Genomic DNA, 23,160 nt, shown 5'->3' on the forward strand with positions numbered 1-23,160 from the left:
ATCTTTCTATCCTGACAGCAATGTGTCGCGTGACGCCGCACATTGCCTAATGCAATATTCTATTTATTCACTGTCCCATTAGTGCTACTGACTGTGACCAAATGACGCACTGAGAATAATTCACACGATTTCAGCGCGTTTCAGAAATACTGCCACTACCTGATTACAGTTGCCTGCATTCGTCAACACTGTTTGAATCTACAAAAGCCAAAACAACAACTCACGCAGAGGCAAACAGAACACATGCGATGATGAGGCAAATGCGATTACAGGTAAATCTATAGCACATTTATTTATTTATTTCCTTTCACAGCTTGGCTCGCCACAGTCACATGACCACCTGAGTTCTATGGGGGACACAAACTGGGAGCTGTGCGTGCTTGTGTACGTGGGATATACCTATAGAGTGTCGGCCCTTTAGCACACATTGTGCAAAAACACAGCACTGGAATATATAAATACAATATACAGTACAGGTCTGCATGCATGGGACACATTACTCATTCTTAAATGTACATCTGTGTGTGTGTGTGTGTGTGTGTGACCGTAATACTCAAACAATCTTAGTTCTGTCTTAAATATGGGGTTATTCTGTTCCGTTGATAGCTGTGTAGATGTACAATACCTTATGCACAACTGCATCTGAAACGACGTGCCGTTTCAGCTGTGCAGAGACAGTTTTAGAGCACCGTTCACACAACGAGTTTGTGTTTTTCTTTTGTTTGTTTTTTTGGAACAAACGCCGGGATTTAAAAAGGGAAACCATCCAAAGTTCAGTAGATCATTTATCACCTTGTCGAAATGTGTTGAGAAGCCTCTCAGCGGGTAAAGACACCACCTTGAAACACGTTGTCTTGTCTCCTCTATTACTCGCTGTATTTCTTCTTTGTATTCTTGTGCACATGTGTAATCACTCCTTCTGTCGTTTTTGTTTTCCGTGACGTGTACTTCTTCTGTACAATGTAGGACTGTGTTTGAATCAATGCCAGGATCACATTTGCTTTTCGGTTTGTGTCTTTGTCCTGTTTACGTGTAAACCAGCTATGTACCATCAGTATCATCCAGCTGAATAGGAAGCAGGCTCGTCGATTCCTCCTCTGAATCTGCTTTTGCTGAGAGTAAAGAATGCCGGCCTTCATGTTTACAACATGGACATACTGTATACTGCCAAACATGCAGGACCGTAACAAACTCCCCTCTTGAGCGCTTAGTCCTCCACCTGTCATCCCTGATGCAACTGTACTCTCAAGACTCTTTTCTTTTTCTTTTCCCCACCTCTTTCTCTTCTTCATCATCTTTTAAAGCGTCGGAGGACAGTCAGGTTGCGTCCTCTAGCTGTGTTTCTTCGTGTCTAGTGTCGTGGTGCGCGTGTTCATGTCAGTACTTGTGCCTACTGTGGATCGCATGCTTTAGCCCTTGACTGGACACAAACGTTGCTCACAAACTCCTCTTGACCCTTATGTGGACAAACGTTGGGGATCCTTATAAAGTTATCAAGGGAACCAAATAACTTATTACAAATTTATCATATGTGTTACCAGTTCTGTAAAAAAACAAATAGGAAATAAAGGCCTTTTAATTACCATGACTTGTTTGTGTTTAATATGTAGTGTGTTCAGCTCAGCTGGCTCCTAATAATCTCTCTGCCTCTGATGCATAATTTATTAATGTCACGCAGAGAAACACTTTCATTCCTTTACAGTTTATTAAACTGAGTGAGTAGACCGACGTGTGCATATTAAGCTATCATCAACACATTTCAAATGTTTCAATACAATATACTGCATAGTTCAATACATCCGCAGCATGTGCTGTCATACACTGTATCTGACTAAATCAGTTTACTGCATGTGACCAAAGGTAACACTGGTGTCAGAGCATGCTGCTCTGCTTGGACTCACAAAATGAATACATCAAACACTGCAGACGCTGGTCAGCTCAGCCATTTAGTGAAGAGAAGACAGATGCCAAAATCATTCATGTCTCTGGCACATCATCCGTCACTCGTAGCAACTCTTCAGCTGAATGAATATTAATGCGAACGTGAAGCTGAGTCTGGCAGTCTAAACATATTGTTTTCAACTTTATCTGTTCTTTATGGAGAACAGTGAAGGTGATGGCACTCCATGAGCTCTGTGAAAAAACATGACAGGGCAGCAGCCCAGCATGGTTTTATATTTATTTCTCATGTTAAGTAGACTAAAAAGTTAGAGGATCCACCCCCTCTGTAGATATAAAGAGCTCAATCTAGGATAATCCAGTGATTATATACTAATAAAAACACATTTATGAATATTTTTTTCCATTTCTGCCAAAAGATCCCCCTAAATCTCACTCAGTAGTCCTTTAAATAAGGATTAATTTAACTTAATTTATTGTGACAAGATCACGTGCACAACACAGTTAAGTCAAAATGGACGTCATCTACACCATAGATCATGAAAACTGCTGCCAACAGTTCTCAAAACTTTAGATTGCACTTGATGTTTAAAATTTGACAATATTGTGGAGGCTAAAATGTCAGCAGTGTGTTTACAGCCGTCTACCAGTGGATGATTTTGGCATTTGTGTTTTCATCACCTGACAGAACGACGGCCAAGAGGGCAGTCAAAATAATCTGAGCATTCCTCTGAATGAAAATGGAGTAAACAAAGTATAAAGATTCAAACTATGAAACGCATAAATAAATAAATATATCTCTATTACAAAACAAAAGGTCGGACGCTTTCTTCCACACACACTCAGACTGTCTCCCCTGTGCAGCCATTCTGCTGTTTTGAAGCTCAGCCACTGGATAAAAAAAAAAAAATCCTTTTGCAAAACAAGCAAAACCAAAAATGAAGAATGGCTGCAGGAACCACACAAAGAACTGATGAACAGAATCTGGCAAACACTAAATTATGTTACGTGCCGCTCGTGATGCCCAAGTGATCAAAGGTCGACGCTGTCCACTCTGTCCACAGTGCATATACCTGTTACATTCAGTCCTCAAATACCAAATACAGTGGGCACACTATCATGTGTTAGGTTAACAAAAAAAAACATGATCAAAATGATAGATTCGACTAAAATGTCACAAAAAAAAAAGCATCTAACCACTTGGAAGTGGTTTACTAGTTTACAGGTTTGCAGTGCATGTGAATGTATCCCAGGGCCCGGACGCTGTCACTGAGGGGCTTCTAAAGGGAAGTTTTGGGTTGACAGTTTATAAAACGTTGGAGTTATAAAATTGTAATTTAAAAGGGGCTGAGGGGGCGAGCAGGCACAGCTGAGTGACAAACCTGAGGACGTTGTCAGGGCAATCACAGCCCCAAAACATGCATCTGATTAAGCCTTAATATCATTATCAGGGAGTACAAAACGGATTTGTTCTTGTAGAAAAATGTGAGAGAGAAGCCTGAGATATTTCCCATTCATTTCAGTACATTCTTAACCTTCTCACATGGATTCATATTTAAATCAGGTTGTTGCATCTGGAACTTGTGTGATCAGATATTCTGATTGAAACTGTAAAGAGAAATCACATGTAGCCGCCAGTTTGGCATGGGGGAAAAAAAAAATGGCATAATTAAATGACAATGACCTCCTTCAGTGATGATGAATAATTGGCTTCTCTCCTCTTTCATAATTAAGACAACATTAAAATACTTTTCTGCGGTGCAACAAGCGTGATGTCTCAATGTGATGTGCTGCTATAATATTAGAAGCAGTACCTTCATGCAAACCCCTGGATTTGTCTGGACTGGGCCTATAAAGGTTATTCAAACAGTACAACTGGTCCCTATTTGGTTATTGTGAAATACTGTACTTTACAAAATAGTAATAACTAATCAAGTAGAAACAACTGTTGTAACTCCGTCATCACACACGGTGAAATTTGTGTAAAACTTCTTAAAACTTGTCTTTGGATCTTCACAAGTCCCAACAGGAATTTACGTCTGCAAACCAGCCCATCACCATAACTCAGAGAGGAGCCACAGCTTGGGACATCGTGGATAATGATTCTGCTATATAAAGGCTGGAGCGTCCACAGACTCAGGCTTCATTTGGACAGTTTGCTGATGACTCGAATGAGAGCCCCGTTCTCATCCTTTAGCCTCTGGTTGTCTGACTTGAGCTCTGTTAAGATCTGGGACAGCAGAGGAAAAGCAATTAGGAAATTACATCATCGTCACAGTGATACACTCAGTGAATATGTGTTAAATGGTCTGTGGATTCTGTGAAGTTTCTAATTAAAGTTTCAGTCTGTAGAATGCCACAATTCACACCAGGACCATCCACAGTAATGTACCTTCAATCACCTCTAACAACAAGTGGACTGAAAGCTGTCTGTAAAGTTTGAGGCCGAGTTATGAGGACATGCTTTGCTCGATCATGCAGGTGACGAGTGACTTCGACAAAATGTTCTGTGAAAAGTGAAAGAGAATGAAGTGAAAGTCGAAGAGAGAGAAACTGAGAGAGGGTCAATTTCCCAAATCTAGGTCATGTCTCTCATGAGGAGCAATGACTAAAAATAACCAGCCTCTTTGCCAAAGTATTTCCCCTCTACTAGAGACAAACAATAACCCTCTGCTCTAGCCGTGGCACATTACAGAAAACTGGTGAATGAGCAAAGGCATCAGTATGCTCACAACCTGCAGCAAATAACCGGCTTTTCTAGTGTGTTTTCTCTGTTGCTCTCCACAGAACACTGAATAATAATCCCAAATTCGAGTGTATAAATCCTGTGAACATGGTAACGCCCCGCTCTGAATGCAGTTTTAAAAAATAGTTCATGCTGAGTCACTTTCTTGCGGAGAGCTGGATGAGGAGATGGATACCACTCTCATAGTCCTATGCTAAATATGAAGCTACAGCCAGTAGCTGGTTAGCTTAGCTTAGCACAAAGACTGGGAACAGGAGGAGACAGCTAGCCTGAGTCTGAACAAAGGTTACAAAATCTGTTTACCAGCACCTCTAAAACTCTCACCCTAGTGCAGTGTATCTTGTTTGTGTCATTAGGAACTAAGCTAATTCTTGGCTGGATGCAGTGACTTCCTGGAGTCGCCATGAGGCTGCCAATCCTTTTTTCTTTTTTTTTTTTTTGATTACACAAATGAGATACAAAGTATTAATTATTGAGCTTCAAAGCCAGACTAGCTGTTTCTCTGTTTTCCAGTTCCCTTATGCTAATCTAAGATAACTGTTTCCCGACTACATCTTCACATCATGGTATCGACCTTCTCATCTGACTTGTGGCAAAAAGACGAATAAGATTATTTGCAAAAATGTCTAACTATACCTATAAAGGACCATATTCATGTGTTTTGTTGTCAGGGTTCATGAACACAAAAACAAAATCTGTCACGTATCTGTGATTGCGTCTCACCCAGTGGCACAGGACGTGTTCATTTCGAGGGCTAACGATCTTACACATTTCATTTCCTCTGCTAGATTGACTATTTCCTTGGCAAAGAAATTTGCATTGATTACACAGCACATTACGCAGGACCCTCATATATTTGACTGCTGCGAGACGGCTATTAACAAGTTTATTCTTTATGGTGCAGGCCGCTGCTGGAGATGTTTAATTTAATTCAGAAAAAACAGAAACTCCTATTGCAGTGTTCATGTCATGTGAAGCCCCATGCAACATGAATGCAGCTAAAAATACACTTCAAAGAAGGCTTATGAGAAATGTTTTAAGGGGGTGGGGTCAGCGGGGTGGCTGTCTGATGGCTATAAAGGAGATTGGGTTAAAAGAGTGCAGAGGGAGATGCATTGCAGTGTGGGGGGGGTGAGCATCGGGAGGGTGCAGGACCTGCCTGAGAGGAACACAGCAGAGGACGAGGGGGCTGTAGAGGCACCAGAAGGAGAGAGGAGTGTAGAAGTTATGTGGCTGAGAAGGGGAGAGGAGGGGGAGAAAGGAGGACAGATGATGTCAGAGGATCAGAGGTCTTCTGTCTCCGGCATGGAGGCCGTCTCAGAGAGGCGGGCGAGGACACGCAGCATGGCTCTATTCTCAGCCAGGAGACACTCGTTCACCCTCCGCAAGCTCTGGACCTGAGCCAGAGCAGGGAAAGCCTGCACAGAGGAGGAGAGAGATACAGAGAGGGGCAGACAGAGAACGCATGCAGGGAGGCAGGCCGTGTGCAAAGAGAAAGACTCATACAGAGACTGTGTGCATATCCACTCATACAAGGCATGCGCCCACACACCCACACAGACAGGGGAAAACAACAACAGATCTGAGGGCCTTCTCTGCAAAAGTTACATAAACGAATATTTACACAACAGGGAGATTTTGAGAAGAAATAGCAAAAGCTGCAACAAGCAAAAGAAATGACGAAGCCAGCTCTCTTTGGGTTTGTGCTCATCAAATCGTATGGGCCGTACGTGGAGAGCGGTGAGGTGCTGAGGTGTTATTATATGCATAGCTTTGCAAAGGAGAGGGAATTAAAATTCATAAGAATTTCATAACCTAAAAGTTATTTCACACTTTGCACAAGAGCCAAGTCGCTTATAAGTCAGAGGAGAAGAAATGATTCATTTCCCCTTATTCTTGGCCTGACGTTTTGAGGTAAACCTCAGTGTGGTTTGACAGAGATGTCTGTGGTTTGATGCGATTCCTGAGGGTAAACCACAGAACACACACACACACACACACACACACACACACAGGGCACTTACACTGTTTCAGGCTAACCAAACAACAGTTTGTAGACATGAATATGGCCGAGGATGAGGTTTCAACAGGGCATCCAGCTGCTTCTTAAAATACCAAACACATTTATTAAAGCAATTTGAAGCTAGCCTGTGTTTGGGACTTAACAGTTCAGGCATGTAATGTTCTCTTGGTATTAGAATAAAACAGTTCAGTTTCTGGAGAGCTGCCCTCAGCAACGGGGGAAAGAAGGACAGAGTGAGGCAAGAATACATAATGATGAGTATCCTTTAATACGCTCTCTTAATATTGAGCGCTTTGATATTAAATTAGATCTGACCACACTCTCCAGTCCTGCAGATAATTCTACACAGTTGCTATCAGATCCAGAGGCTGCTGAGAATAGTTGAGTTTTTCTGTCAGAAATGTGAGACCGTTCAAAGTAATCTGACGCTTAGACATCGATAGCATTTCAAAAGGGAGAACAAGGGCACACGGTGTTATTGCCGTCAAACACCTGAAACCAGAATGACAGAGCTGCAGTGCCAGCAGGTTCGGACCTGAGGAGGTGGCCCAACCTGCAGCCCTCAAGTGGAGATGAAGCCGTGCTTATGTGCGCCATCTATTGGCAAGGAGTTCAATAGCCTTTGCAATTTAGACGCCTCTGTCCCGGCAGGTTCATAACCAGTTTTTTTCATACAAATATACACAAAATATATACAAAACAGCAGCAGCAACAGCTGTAAAAATTACTACAGTTACTACAACGAAACATTTCTGGATCGCTGCTGTCTTTCCTTTCCACTAGGTGGCACAGGTTGCCGCTAATCTGACAATGACTGAACACCACCCCCTTGTGGAGAATCTGTAACTTTCTAAACGTGAACAGGTGACTTTGTGATTGAGTGCCAGCTTTCTGGCGTGCGTTGCATCTACAGACAATAAAAACAGACCGTGTGCCTGTTGCATTTATTGTCTGAAGTACTTATCATGTGACGTACATGTGTGTCCACACGTGTAAACATGCCCGAGTCTCTGACAGAACATAATCATGTGAGGTGACAGGCAGGTGTCAATCACTCCTCTGAGTCATAGCAACCACTCACCATCCCCCCCTCCCCTGAGACAGCCTGCACTCAGGGCTGGTACCCACAGCGGAACCGCAGTGGGGCGTCCTGCTGGGGGAACCACGACAACACGAGGGTCAAACATCTGCTGCTGGCATGGGTGCTGTTTATAATGTCACTATTATATTTTCTCCAACCGGAGCCGTGATTTTATTTTTCACGAGGAATATAACACTAGCTAGGTTTTCATCCAAATCTAATGCTAATTTTTATTGAATTTTCGTGAGAATCAACAAAAGAAAATGTGTGTTTTCATCCATTACCGTTATGTGGGTGTTAGGAATTGGTTTGTGAAGATAAATGGTTTTTTAATCTAATTTTCCAGTTGGGTGCCATTAAACCATTGCAGAAGAAGAGTGCGCAACTAAATCACAGATTTAATGAGCACCAGTCAAACTTGAAATGGCGAGTGTAGAAATCAGTGCGGAGATACATTTCTTCAGTTTCTTCACTTCTGGAGCGCAGATTTCAGTGTCATGGCTGTATCAGTCTGTTTCCATTGCACTTTGTCCTATTTTGCTTTATAGATACACCAACTTTTCCACCTCAGCCAAAAGTAAAAACTTTTTTTAACTTGCAAATTGAAAATGCATATTTAAACAACCTAATGTTGGCTGTAATTTTCCACAGCAATCAAATCATAACCTCATTGTGTAATTTGCGACTGCTTGCACAGACTGCACACACACAGCGCAGAGCACATCTACTCAGGCCTGAAATCTCTCTGCTGCTCTGCCGTGTGTTTCTTTGTGAAGCAGAATACACACAGTGCAGAGCAGGAATGTCTCACAAAAGCAGGTCTTTTGCTCTTGGACGGGGTTTGGTATTCAGCTGGAACTAGGTCACCATGTTCACCCCAACAGTGGGATAAGTGGAGCAGGGGAGCAGCAGCACAGGCTCCTCCTCAGCCTGGCAGGAAGTGGCCCGACAGAACACTGTGGGTAATGAGCCTGAAGCATTAACCTTCCCTCTCCTTGACTCCATACCCACCTGGCTAACCACAGCCCTGGAGTGTGCTATATGTGTGTGTCTTGCTCTGTAAAAACACTTTAGGCGTGCTTGATTTAGCATGTGTCAGAGAGGCTTGGCTGGAGGTGTGTACCTTCCAGTACTGTTAGTGTGATTATAATGTTGGAGGGAAAAAAAAACAAAGTGAGATTAACGGCACACATCTTGCATCTGAGACACAATATGCCATTTCAAACCCAGGGTGAGTCTGCACAATTTTCTTTTGCACACACTGACCTTTAACTCGTCCTCCATGTTTGACACTCTTTTCTCAAGAGCTTGTTTTTCCTGCAATGAAGAAGAAACGACTGAAAGAATACTTCTATGGTCCCCTTGGAACCTAAAGAGTGAAAGGCCAGCAATCTATGCAAGTCATTTGCAGTAGACAGGAAAATTAAAGGGGAAAAGACCAAGAAAAGATATGGACGTTCATCCATCTTGATAGAGCAGAAGATCAAATAAATACCAAAATGCCAAAAAGTTGCCAAGACACTTACCCTTTTCTCCGAGTCAAGTACTGTAGATCGCTCTGATATTCTGTCGTGCCTCTAGAAGTTAGAAAGGTGCTGTTATTGTGAAGTATTGGGGATAATATCTCGTTTTTTAACATGATTACATTATAGTAGTCAGCCATGACCTTCCCACAGCACACTCATGGGAAAATGACCATTTCTTTAGTTTCGATCTTTCAGTTTTCTCTACCTGAGTGACTTTCTCCAGCTGTGAGCGGATCTTGACCAGTTCTTGTTTGCTGTCCTGCAACCTGGACTTGAGCCTCTCGTTCTCATGCAAAGCCTCTGCGTACATCTGAAAATGAACAAGACGAAGATGAAGGGAAAGCTTTATCGCAGATTTTCTGGCCTTTTAATGTGTCATGTTCACATAAAAATAATGTATAAATTGTGAAACAATTTCCAAAATAATTAAAACCAATTTCAGCATTTTTGTTTGCATGATAACAGATTATTGGTATTTATTTTTATTTCATTATAGATTGTGGGGATTTATTTCAAAATGCACTTTTCCAAAGAATTTTTTTAAGAATTCTGCACCCTGAGCAAGCAGGATTTAGCCTGTTGGCTGCTGCTTGCTAGCTTAGCTAAGCATACCAATAGCAACAGCTAAGCAAATTTTCTTGTGTTTTTCTCTTTCCCTTTGTGTCATGTGAGTTCTCTCCTTGTGTCTATCGTTGTTTGTTTGTGTGTGTGTGTGTGTGTGTGTGTGTGTGTGTGTGTGTGTGTGTGTGTGTGTGTGTGTGTGTGTGTGTGTGTGTGTGTGTGCACTGGGTGGTTCATGGCTCACCTGCACCTGATCCTCGTGCCAATCAGCCACCACAGCTGCAGCTAATCCACGAATCACCAGGCACAAAATAAAAACCTGGTCCTCCTCACCAGTCTTTGCCAGATTGCTGCTCTCAGTAGTCTGGTAACTTGTCTTGGCCCTTTAGCTCTCCTAGTCCTTTGTTCTCTGCTCAAGTTTTGCTGTTAACCTGCCAAGTTCTAGCCCAGCTCCACCATCAGTTCACCCTTTTGTGACAATAAATCCTTTTTTATAATCTAAACCATCTGAATCTGTGTCCTGCATTTGGATTCCAGCCATTTACTCCATCTTAACAAATGCAAGTCTTGCAGATTTCTTTTCTGAGATTTATATATTAAACAACACATAGGCTACAGTGACAGTATAGCTGCCTATCTGCCAGTGAACTCACCAGCATGAAAGTAAAAACCCAGTGTTAGCTAGTTCATGTTGGTTAGTGTCCAACATTGCTGTGTGAAGTCAACAATATTGACAAATCTGCACACGATCCCGTCAGGACCACAGCTTTCTGCACCACCTGGGTCGTTGACGTGGGCCTGTGCTTGTTTAGACTGAGTTAGAGTTACTACCTTCTTGTAGTCTTTGGTGCTGGAGTCTTGCTCCTGTCGATTCAGAGCAGCCAGCCTCGTCTCTCTCCGAGTGTAAGAGCTGGTGCGGCCCAGTGGTCTGTCTGTTGCACTTTCCCCACTGGAGTCATATCTAGAAGTAACCCATAAGATAAGTGCACAGTACTTCTTGATTTAGGCCATTTATTTTTTTTTAGAAAATGCACTTCTGTATTACAGGAGATTCAAAACAATGCTAAATCCTTACCTTGACAACCTGTCATGCTGAAAAACAAAGAATAAATCATGTTAGTTTGATCACTCAGCTCCACAGCACAGGAACAGCACAGTGTGAAAAAATGTCCTGCCGTGGTTAGATCCAGATTTATTTGTTTGATAAGACCAAACAGAGGCTTGGCAGGGAAATATCTTCCATTTTGAGACAACATAGAACAAAACCTTCCAAGTGAATTATCACAGCATGTGCAGGGGCCTGAAGTCCCAGAGGGAAGAAGTGCATGAAGAAGTGAGATATAATTCAGCTCAACGCTGCACCGACAGGGTTCATGCAGGTCAAGCCTCCCTGGTGAGCCCGGTTAATCTTTTAGAACAGGCGGCTGCCACGCAAATGCCTGCAGCATAAAGATGACATCATGACATCAGAAGCTATAAGTATCTCCTGTGTGACGGGTCAATGTCTGACCTCAGACAACAGGCTGATAGCAGAGGGTCCTGGCAGGTTTTTGCTATGACTAGTCCACTGCACATGAATGCCAAGTTGCCTGGTGTGATCACATACTGAATTTGTTTTCCATTTGTCCGAGGAGTCCGAGCATTGTGCTGCACTCAGAGGAGTTGAGTGTGTATTTTTTCTCTTTCCTTTCTACCTCAAAGATATGCCTATGATTAATTATCACTTGCAGTTTATATGTCCACTGCCTCCCTACATGTCCTATACTGTATATGCTGTGTGTACAGGGTCTTCAGTATGAAAATCTTTGTCTATCCAAACCTGTTTCTCCACCCAACAAAACTGAACAAACAGATAGTTCACTGTCATCAGCTGATAAACGTGGCACATGAGAGGATGAAAACTGCAAGTGTTTACGTTCGGTCATAGGCTGGAAAAGAGGGAGAGAGAGAGAGGATGCCGTAATATGAGGCCAGACTAATCCACGATGTCTTTGCCGCATCTAATGCAGTCTCATAAAGTGAACTTGTAAATTCAAAGAGTTGCTGTCTTGCCAGGCAAAGAGAGCTTTAAACACCTCTGTTTAGAAACCCCTTGCAATAAACATCTTGTGCGGTAGTCCGAGCTCTTTGAGACAAGAAGCAGACGCAGTGTAGACTGCATTAAAAGAACAGGCTTTACAGGAGGACAATTTATGTCAAAAGAAACAGTGCACAGTTATTCCTGTGCTCACATTTGGCTTGTTGGGGCATATTTCATGCAGCGTCAGAGGAGCTACTCCTCAGCAAGTGTTTACATAACTGAGCCAGCGCTGCCTGTCCTTATGTGGTCATGTGCTTAAGCAGAGCCATCCAGGAAAAAACAGACCTCCATGACCTCAGATGAAAAAGGGCCAAGGATGGAGCCAAGAGGAGCTCTCGCTCACTCCGATCCTGAGGAGCTGAGGAGATTCCTCGATGAGATTTGGTGTACGTGTATTAATCAGCGGGGACGATTGGCCCCCTGGTTTTATGAATAAATTATCATGAAGTCTGCTGTTGGGGATATGAAGTGTTACACAGCCCTCCACCAATCTCTTTCAAGATTATAAATTCCTGTATGCAAACCTATTTCACACTGAAGGATTAGCAAATTGGTGAAATGAGTTTTTTAAAAACTTAATTCCAGTGAAATCTTCGGTTAGCCCGATGGGGTTTACGGGACCTGATTCTGAGTAAAAGAGGGAATACTTACAATAACACACGCTCTTACATGTATGTCTGCATCATCCAGCCAAAGCCAGAAAGTGACTCATATTTGCAGTTCTGCCTCTGACAGCAGCTGCACCAATGTGATTCCCTTGTTAGGAACAAACAGAGGGAGTCAGAAGTGGCACATGTAGCTCAGCAAACCATGTGAGGCAGAGCAGATGCAAGAGGACACAATCAACTAGAGGGGGAGAGAAACAACAGGGTGTCGGGCTGACGGAAACAGCCTCCAAACGGGTGCATGCTCCAACCACGGGCGCTCTGTAAACACAACTGCCTCCAGTTTTACGGTTTGCCAGGAGCAACATCACACACAGCGGCGGGGGGGGGGGGGGGGGGGGGGGGGGGGGTGCATGAGGTCACTGCTGCAGTGTGTAAATGATAACGCTAACAGCAGTTTACAAAAGCCAGTGAAGACTCTTCACCTTCCCTCTCTCCTTCACTTCTTCTGCTCGCTCTGTCACAGCATCACTCCTTCAGAGCTGACTGGATTTTGCTGTAGGAAAATGTGAGCTACACACACACACACACACACACACACACACACACACACACACACACACACACACACACTCTCTTCCTCTCTCTCTCCACGCCCACCGCTGGAACTGACACGGCACACACAACCATAAAAGACGTTTCTTCCACATTCACTCACCTTTTCTCTGCTCAGCCCCTCCTGCTTCTGTATTAACTCTTTGCAGGACGTCTGAGCCCCCTGGACACTGAACAGTGCTCTTTTTTAAGAGCACTGACTCAAAATGCATCACATCAAGTGGTGGAAGAAGCACTCAGATCCTTCAAGTACTAATACCGCAAAGTAAAAATACATGTGACTTATGAATCCTACTTAAGGAAAAGCACATTTATCAGCAAAATGTGCTTAAAATATCAAAGTAAAAACATCATTCAGCAGAAAAATAGCCTGTTACTGACTTATATAATACATTATTAGATTGCTAACACTGATGCAGCAAAGCGCAATGTTTTAGCTGGAGCTCGTTTTAACTACTTTGCATACAGTTAGTTTAGTCCAGTGCTTCCCAATCTGGCGGTCAGGCCCCTGCAAAGGGTTACAGGAAAAATCTTGGTGGTCGTGAGATGATTGTCGGAGTGTGAAAAGATGAAAAAGCTGAATTCTGCCCCACAAATTTATCTCTTCTCGAAACTTTTTTTTTTAAAATACATATATTTATGGACATTTGAACTCATACAGACTGCTTTTTATAAAATGTGGGAACCACTGGTTTAATCTTAATATTCTATGTTACAAGCTTATCCAATGTTTTAAGTGTTAGTGTGAAATATAACTAGTAGCTATAGCTGCAAAATAAATGTAGAGGAGCAAGAAGCACAACATTTCTCTCATCTCTATAAAGTAGCGTGAAATGGGAACAAGTAAACAACCTCAAATTAAGTACAGTACTTGAGTAAATGTACTCAGTTACTTTGCACCACATCTGCAAAATGATGAGTGTCATCCAATAAAGCAAACATGTTCTTGTTTATACGTCTTCCTGTTGCTCACAGCTGCAACACACATTGTGTTTTAGTAAAGAGGACCAGGTTCTCATCAAAGCAGTGTGGCAAGTGCTAAAAATACTGCATCAACCTGATTCCACCGCCCCTCTGCAATGCATTGTCTCTCCCACGAAAAGTCAACCCGATTCAGATTGAGCTGACATCACGGAAAATGAAAGCCTGAGCTTCACCATGGATATACATACAGAGAGTCTGACACTTCTTGAAAAGAGAGCAGGAAAATGACAGCGTCCACTGGCAGCAGCAACTGCGTCTGTAGTGTTGCCGGAGCAAAAGTGTGCACCTCTAAACAAACACAACAAAGCTTCGCATTTCTGCTTTTCTTTCTGTCCCTTTAACTGTCAGACGGAGCACAGCTCAGTCTGACATAAACACAACAGTCAAACAACGCCCATGAGAATAAGCCACTTAGGAGAAAAAAAAAACATAACAGGAAATTACAGAAAGAATGTTTCAGTCCAAAATTCTTTTCCAGAAAATGTGGTCAGACTCTCAGAGCTTCAGAGCAAATACTCAACTGTCTTTCACAGGTCGTCAAAGATCATCAAATGATTGGTTTCACAACTTATTTGATCAATAAATAAACTCATTTGCAGGATCAAGAGTGGACAATTATTCATGTCAAAGCACATAATCATGTAGAAATTAAGAAATCTGTCCTGTCAATGATGACAAATGATGGCATATTTGCTTATTAAACTGGACACGCTCACAAAGGCATGTCCAAGCACATAAATGCTTCAGGAGCTGCAATTAATCTATCACTTCATCTGCCAGCTATTTACTCAATTCATCATTTTGTCTTAAAAAAAAAAGGTCATAAAATAGTGCGAAAAGTCCAGCATAATTTCCAGGCTGAAGGTGATGTCTTTAAATTCTCTGTTTTATCAGAAAAATGGACGAAAACCCAAAGAAAAGTGGGTTTCAGAGGCTGTAATCACGGAATATTTAATTAAATTAATTAAAGTGATTAAGAAACTACTGAAATAGCTGCCCATTAATTTTCTGACCGACAAAACAATTAATTGTTTCAGCTCTAATTTACACAGATGTCATGTCTTAAGACATGTTAGAGAAGATAAAATGTGACAGAAAACTTCAATCACGAACACCTACTGAAAATAAGGCGCTCTCTTAACTTTCTTCAAGCTTGGATTAACATACTACAAAGTCAGCTGGCAGTGAGTAAATAAACCGAGCCTTTAACAGCTTCATGAAACTAAATTAGACATGCAGAGATGTGAAATTAGACACATCTATGCTGTTGTTCAAAATCTAAACTTTGTATTTCTCTAGAAAAAAAAGCTTCTGTTCTTACTCTGTAGTTTTTGTCTGTAGGGGACGGAGAGGACGGTGGTGAGTCTGTCAGTGACTTCCTGGTGCGGGTCAGGTCCTTGGTGCGCGGGTAGTAAGTTGACATCTCCCCCCTCTACCCTGGACTGGCAGGTCAGCTTCTACTGTAACATTCACCGAGGACACCACCAGATAACAGCTGCACAGACGCAGATCCCCTCAAGCAACAGTGACGCAGATGCCCATGACTGCGATCCCAGGGAATCCTCAGCAACAACAGGTGTGTGTACAATGAGAGTGTGTGTGTGTGTGTGTGTGTGTGTGTTTCAGTCCAGCTTCACACTCCCATGAGCTTGAGCGAGCTGCGGCTAAGTTTGGAAGAGTTTCAGATGTGGTCACGCCTTCTTCAAAGCTCAGACAGTGAAGCAATAATCAGATAAAAATGCAAAGAATAACAGAGCAAAACAAGAAATAACTCCGGAACTAGCAAAGCAAACAGATGATCATCCCTCGTCTGTTAACGCTGATCTGTGACGAAATGTGAAAAAGTCCAAAAGGAAGCAGCCAAGAGAGAAAAGTTTGTCCCCAATGCTGCTTCTTCCAATGTTTCCCAAACTTATTCACACACACACACACACACACTCTCTCCATCTCCCTCCCTCCCCTGCTTTCTCTCTCTCTCTCTCTCCTTTCACTGCTTGGTCGCCCTTTCAGTCGACCCCCCCCCCCCCCCACGCCACCCCTTGCCTCTCCCCGCTGTCTTCAGCATTGGCAGCTTGCCAGAGGCTCTGCTATGGCAGGAGTCGGCACTGAGGGCTAAAATTGTCCACTGATGTGGACGGGGATAAGAGGAGGTGGAGCACAAAGCCGGAGTCGGAGAGGGGGCTGCAGCAGTTTGTGTCCTGGAAGGTCAACACACAGTATTACCTGAGGAGCCATCAGCAGCCTGAGGTGCAGTGTGATGGAGAGGAGGCGCTGTTAGTGTGTCAGAGTGTTACACAGCATTAACTGTGCCATGTTTCCTCTTAATTAAATATGTTTAATCAATCTCACATTTCAGCCCTGCGACATTAACAAAGCATCAGTGATTTTGACCTACAGCTTTTTCTTAAGTCACCATCTTATTAAGAGAATAGATTTTTGGGTGCTTATTGGCTTGCCATGATTGATACCACTCTCATTTTTGTACAGTAAACAAGAAGCTACAGCCAGCAAGTGGTTAGCTTAACTTGGCGAAAAAACTGGAAATGACGGAAACAGCTTGTCAGGTGCAATGGTAACAAAATCAGCCTACCAGCACGCTGAAAACTCACTAACTAGCTCCCCATAAACACCAGGTGGGGAGATGTCACTGCAGCCTGCCAAGAAATAGACCTAATGAGGCACACAGTTCCTGTAAAACACATCGGTTTTTGTACAACTTAAACAGACAATGTATCATATGGAGTGAATATGAAAGAAATAGTGAACACAAAAGACTTGATCATTTGCCAAAAAGACTGTGATGACTTGCTTTCAGTTCAGTGCAATCATCCACACCCATAACAATAACATAGAGGTGCTAATTTACCCCAAATTACCATTAGATGCCTCTTAAGCTCTCTTTAAAAGGTTGATGATTCTAGCTTTGGTTCCGAAACTACTCTGTCAGTGATACACTGTGAGCACTTTAATGGTGGATGGTTTGAAATATGACCCATGTAGATGCCAAAAACTGAAATTAGCAGCTGTAACCGTCTTGAAATATGGTGTATTTGTAAAACATCAGAGACGATCCACAGAGATGAGTTCCCCCGGTCTGATCCTGACTTGTGTCTTCCCACATGGGATAATATTCTTACGCATTGCTTGTACACAGAAAATGAGCCACAGAAGCAGCTCCCAGAGTTTACTGGATTTTTGGAGCGAATGTGGGAGAGCAGGACGCTCTACCAGCAGGATCTAATTACTGAAATCCCATCCACTATAAAGTTGTACTGTAGCAGAGAAACAACCTTGCGTGCTCTGTTTATTCCCTCTGTAATAATCACCACCATCACCAACTGTCTTAGAAGCAGCAGAATCTCTTGGCTGACTGGCTCTACACCTGCCTTTCTCTCTGATGCTGAAAATCATCGTGGAAAATCTGCTCAGATCATCATGGAGTCGTGCAGGGGACGGCTCCGGTGATGGGCAGCCTGTCACGCTTCTGATGAAACCTCGCTGCTCGGAGTGATTATCACAGACAGATATAGACCTCTCAGTAACGCTATGAGACTCTCATGTTACTAACAGATCTCTGTTTCAGATTCCACCACCGGGGACGGCTAAACCGCTGACCTGGAGTCAGCTCACGGGAAAATCACTTTCACTTCATACTGTATAATCTTCTAAAAATCACCCTTCTCTGCCTTATCACCTCTGTGTCCCTTCCTCTTCACTGTGGTACCTATTTTTATCTTCTTTCTAGTAGCACAAAGAGATAAAATATGCTCAGTGAAACTCAAGTGAATTGCTGGGTTGGGGCCGGTAGGAGGAATTAGTCATGAGGTTCAGGGTTTTTCACATGCAGCACACAGGTGGAGGGAGCACAGTAACAGTTAAGAGGGCAAAAGAGAAAGGAGAGTCAGTCCCTCTGAATCCAAGGCGAAGACTTAGCAGAGAGCGTCTCAGTTTTGCCCAATATGGTATGGAATGCTGAGACACCTCAGCCATGTGATGTGAAGAAGCAAAGCGACTTAGAGGGAGGGAGGCTGGGGGGCTCGGTCCTCCTCGACCGTCTCTCTGTGAGACATTAACCAGCACTTCTACTTAAACGAATCCCTGAACACATGCTTCACATCTATGATTGCTGTGTATCTCAAAACATTGCATCAGAGATCAGAGCTTAGCTGCCTTTGAAGCACATTAGCTTTCGGGTGAGGAAGAAACAGGATGTGAATATGAAACAAAGGTGCTTATGAATATTGAACAATAAACTTATTGCGACATAAGATTCTCAGCTGTGGAGTGTTTAACATCCAGGTGCCTTTTTTTATGGATAACACGTGATTTTAACTCTGTTGACAATAGCCAAGTATGTCAGGAGTAGGCTTAAATTTAGAAACACATTCTCAGGGGATCTCAATGTATTAGGATGTGCTTTGTATCAAGTGAAGTGTAAATACTCTCCATGGTGAAACTAGGCAATAAAATACAATAAATTGTGGAGATCTTTTGGCTCCATCTAGTGGCGCTAAGTGAAAACATCAGCGAAAATACTGTCATCTGTTCACTCAAATCATCTTTTCTTCTTTGACTATCTGTGTATGCTAGAAGAAGCAAAGCCAGTCCGCATACCTCTGCAGAGCCTTCAGCGTCACAGCAGTGTCGCCTCTGGTGCTGCTTTGTGGCAAAGGTCAGCCATGCTGCATCTTCAACCGGGTTCTGATTCTCGTCTGTCCACCACCTCTCACCAGCTGCACCTGTGAAGGAAGCATTTCAGTTGCACTTCTCCATTAATCGCTGCTGAAAATGAGCAGTGACACAACACTTATTGAAACACTTCATGACAAAGTTAATCCTAATGTTGTGTTTGGGCACTGGAGGGCCTCTTTATCAGCTCAAACAAGCCACAGTTTTATCCCCTGATATTAATGACTTTTCTTAATTTTGTGAAAATTGCTTGTAAATCTGATGAACTGATGATTCAGAAGTCCAAAACAGAAAACGATGCATTTCGGCATCTCAAAAGCTGGAAAACATTCTTGAACAGAAAGGGTTTAATCTGTGATTGGTGTTTTAATACAGCATTACTCTTTCCAAACTCTAAATAAGTCTGTTTGGATTTCTGATAGAGTTAGAAGTGTAGCAAACATTACTATGTAAAACAGCATATTGTACATTTATTATTGTACATTTGGCAAACACAAGTATTACATTCTGTACATGCATAGCTCATTTAACATGTAAGATTAACTTATTGGCTGTAATAAAGTGCTTCATGGTCATTTCTCCATTTTCTTACTTTTATCAAATGAACAAAGCCAATTTGTGGCAAATGGAAGAGTTTCTACTACCATATATGTCCACATATTGGTTTATAATTTGGTCAGATGAAAAAAAAAAACATGATTGTACTGCAGTGAGGTCTTTCAGGTCTCAACAATAAAGAAGCCAATCCAATGTCAATAAAACACGGAGAGACACACACACATTGAAAGTCCTGAAAGCATTTCTGACCTCTGAAGGAGGTGTTGCGGTATGGAGGGCCACAGGATCCAGCAACAGAAGAATAGGAAAGGTTTGGAGACTCGGCAAGGGTTTCTAGCCTGGGTTCAATGTTCCCCTGCTGCTCATGCATTGAAAAAAAGCAAAAGGGAATTTACAGATTAAATCCTCCAGAATTACAAACCAATTATCTCTCCAACAGAAAAACCTAAACTGATGTCTGGATGAATTTCTCTTGCCAACCTCGTCCATTTTGCTCCATTTTGGACTGATCTCGGTCGTTTCCGTGGACTCCGTCAGGCCGGTTTTGACTCTTCTGTCATCTGTCAAGCCTTTCCTCAGACAGGACCTCTCAACCAGAGCGCCTCCTTCTTCCGTCTGCCTGTCTTGAGAAGACAGGCTGCTGATCCTCTGAGCCTCCTTCAGGTCTGTCAGAGTCACACCCTGCAGGACATTCACACAGCTTCATATGCAGTCAAACACAATCCAACCAAACCTAAGCTTCTGGAAGCCTGTCGTTCTTCACCTGTGTTGACCTGCGGGTCTGTCGGGCATGACGGGACTTTGCTTTCCTCTGAGACTCAGCTTCTTCATCCCTGACCGGGGTCAGATACAACCTGCATCACCAAAAAAACCCCCCAACAACAACAAAAAACAGTGAATAGTTTGAAGTAATAAGACGACAACAGTCACAAAAATGCACACAGACAACAAACAAAACAGAATATAATAATAATATCAATCTTTATTCATAGAGCACTTTTAAAAACTGAGGTCACACATTACTTCACACACAAGGCAGATAATTAAAATACATTATTACAAAAACAACTATTAAATTGAATTATAGATAACAAAATACATTAATTTGATTCAGAATAATGTTGGTCAACAGTCAAACACAACACAATAAACAGAGTGTGCATTATATTATTCACATATTTATTTAACTCTCTGAAAAGGTCCAAAGCTTCATTAATTTGATCAGCATTACAGTTTTTCTAACAGCCTTGCTTGTTTGTTTGCTAAGGACAGAGCATGTTCATGAGCAGTATAAAAATCAGTATGTCAGCATAAGAATACAAAATGTAAACATGCTGGATTTTAACAAGAATGCTAACCATCTGCACATCATCATCATTAGAAGATGGCTGGTTATCCAGCCTTGGTGCATACTGGCAAATAAAGTAATGATTTCTAGGACCAGTGTGGAGGATTTAGTGACATCTAGTGGTGAGGTTGCAGACTGCAACCAACTGAATAACCCTGGCCTCATCCCTCCCTCTTTAAGTGTGGAGGAGAACCTACAGTAGCTGAGAAACTCCCAAACATTCTCTAGAGCCACTGTTTGGTTTGTCCATTCTGGGCCACCGTAGAAACATGTTGGTGCAACATGGTGGACCCTGTGGAAGATGACCTGCTCCCTCTGTAGATAGAAAGAGCTCATTCTAACAGCACGAAAACACACCATTCTTATTTCAGCTGATTTCACAATAAATAAACATACTTTTGAATATTATGTTCCAGCTCTGCCAATAGAGCCCCATATATAAAATGCATTTCTCTAATAATAAACACCATAAATGTCTGAAAGCCGCGTTCCTCCCACTTCCTGCTCTTAGTCTTTAATTATGACCTGATGCTGCATCAGCAGGTGTAACATCACGCCAATTTACACTTCTAGATAACATCTCCCTGCACTATGTAGCAAAAAGGAAATGCACCAAATTAAGGAAGAAAGAAGCATTTTCACTGTGACTCCAAGACCCGAGCACAATTTCCACCAGCGACCAACAGACACACAAACAGCTGAGCAAGCATCAGTGGAGGCTCATGTTTTACCCAGAGAGCTGCCTGCCCCTCCCCTGCCTCGCTATTACTGGTATTGATCTCCCAGTTGTGAAGTCACCCTGAATCCTGACTGAGAGTCAGCACACTCTGCTTCTGTATAATGTACAAAGCATTAGATATGGACTCCTTCAATCAGCTGATACCAGGAATGACACAGTGAAATGATCAACATAACAAAATCAGCAAAACATACACAGCAAAATGCTCCTCTTAAGCCATGTAATGAAAAAATATTATAATTAACTCTCTGAAATAGTTGCTTAGACTGATATCCTTAAGCCAATATTAGTAATGTACATAAAAAGCTAAATAAGTAGATCAAAGGGAGGAATTAACATTCAGTCCCCAAAGCAACAAACTACAAGCTCACATTACATCTGTTCAAAGAGGCCTGCAGCACCTGCACAGAGCAGCGCTGCTCTACACTGACATGACACACATGAGGACCAGGAGCTCTGCCAAAGCGGTGGCTTGTCAGACTGAAAATGAAATAGGTGAAATCAGAATCCAGGACTAGCACGGCATGACTCGGCCTCTCTGAGACTCACCTGGGAACAAATGCTTGCATGGTCCCTGTGGAAGGTCAGAGACTGTGGTGATGAGACGCTGCAGCAGTGATGAGAGGGAGAGGCTGGACGAAGTGACTCTGGAACGGGCGAGAGTACAAAGAGGGAGAGACAAAGAGGGAGAGAGAGAGGGAGGAAGAGAGAGACTTCCTGCCTATCTGCACACATAATCAATTTAGACTGTCTACCAGGATCTAATGCAAGCTAATCAGCACACACTTTAGCTCAGCTGAACACAGGGCTTATTTCTGGATAACCACAAGTGTTATTTGACCAAATAATAAATAAGTGCATGAATGCATCCCATGTGAGTGTGTTACAGCCTGTCTGCAGGGACCACCGACAAAATCAAACTAAAAATTAAAGGGTGGCATCTTTCCTTTCAGTGATATTTAGTGTTAATATACATTGTTTTGATCAAACTTTGGAACATTATTACCTGGTTGCAAACCAGTACAAATTCAGCAAATCGCCAGAATAAATGTTGGCATTGTATGTTTCTGCAAACCACAGATGAATTTTAGCTTTTTTAAATTTTACGTTGTGACAATGTTGTGGTTAAGGTTTGGTCAGGTTTAGGCACAAAAACATCTAAGGAAAAGATCATGTTCTGGCTTAAAATACGCAGGTTTGTCACCACAAAATGTCCCAGCATCTTATTACAAATACTCAGTTTTGTTGCCACAAACAGGGCTCGAACAGTAGACTGCAAGCATCTCAAACAGCTGTCACACCAGACCCTCATCTTCCTCATCTTCCTGATGACAAATTCAGCTCAAATACACGCACCAGTACTCTGAGCTACATCACTTTCATCTTGCTGTAGATACTGTACTGCTGATGTGATCAGACCAAAGGTTCAGATTTAATGTATCCCTGGTTTGCAGAAACGTACAATGGCAACATTTTTTTCTGCCGACTGTGCTGATCTTACACTGTTTGAACACACACATCACCTGACTGCTCAGCATTTTTCCATCACAGCTTAAAGGAAAAGACTTTTGATTTTCTGTATTTTTGTTATCATCAACAAATCCCATTTAAAAAAAAAAAAAAAAACGCGTCGACTCTGGCCGGGTATGTCTGTCGTATGTCATACCCCCCCTTTGTTCCCTGTCTGCTTCTTCACTACTGACCGT

The 23,160-nt window shown here is 42.5% G+C and overlaps 1 protein-coding gene across 5 annotated transcripts; it reads right to left on the reverse strand.

Moving 5' to 3' along the window:
- Positions 1–1,686: 1,686 nt before the first annotated feature.
- Positions 1,687–15,775, reverse strand: ppp1r12b (protein phosphatase 1, regulatory subunit 12B). 5 transcript variants are annotated; one of them, XM_076740282.1, is made up of 8 exons: positions 15,442–15,775; positions 10,912–10,928; positions 10,668–10,797; positions 9,481–9,585; positions 9,276–9,326; positions 9,016–9,066; positions 7,750–7,821; positions 1,687–4,129 (listed from the first exon to the last, which is right to left on the reverse strand). In XM_076740282.1, exons 1-7 carry the CDS (start codon positions 15,541–15,543, stop codon positions 7,780–7,782), a joined length of 498 nt encoding a protein of 165 aa, XP_076596397.1. In that variant the 5' UTR covers positions 15,544–15,775; the 3' UTR covers positions 1,687–4,129; positions 7,750–7,779. The 5 variants fall into 5 exon arrangements, with proteins under 5 accessions (XP_076596397.1, XP_076596399.1, XP_076596396.1 ...); XM_076740284.1 differs by having other exon boundaries at positions 7,750–7,818; positions 15,442–15,662; XM_076740281.1 differs by lacking the exon at positions 7,750–7,821 and having other exon boundaries at positions 3,932–4,129; positions 15,442–15,662.
- Between the last annotated feature and the right edge of the window lie 7,385 nt (positions 15,776–23,160).

This window comes from Chaetodon auriga, chromosome 10, assembly GCF_051107435.1.
Source record: "Chaetodon auriga isolate fChaAug3 chromosome 10, fChaAug3.hap1, whole genome shotgun sequence".
Classification (NCBI taxonomy): domain Eukaryota; kingdom Metazoa; phylum Chordata; class Actinopteri; order Chaetodontiformes; family Chaetodontidae; genus Chaetodon; species Chaetodon auriga.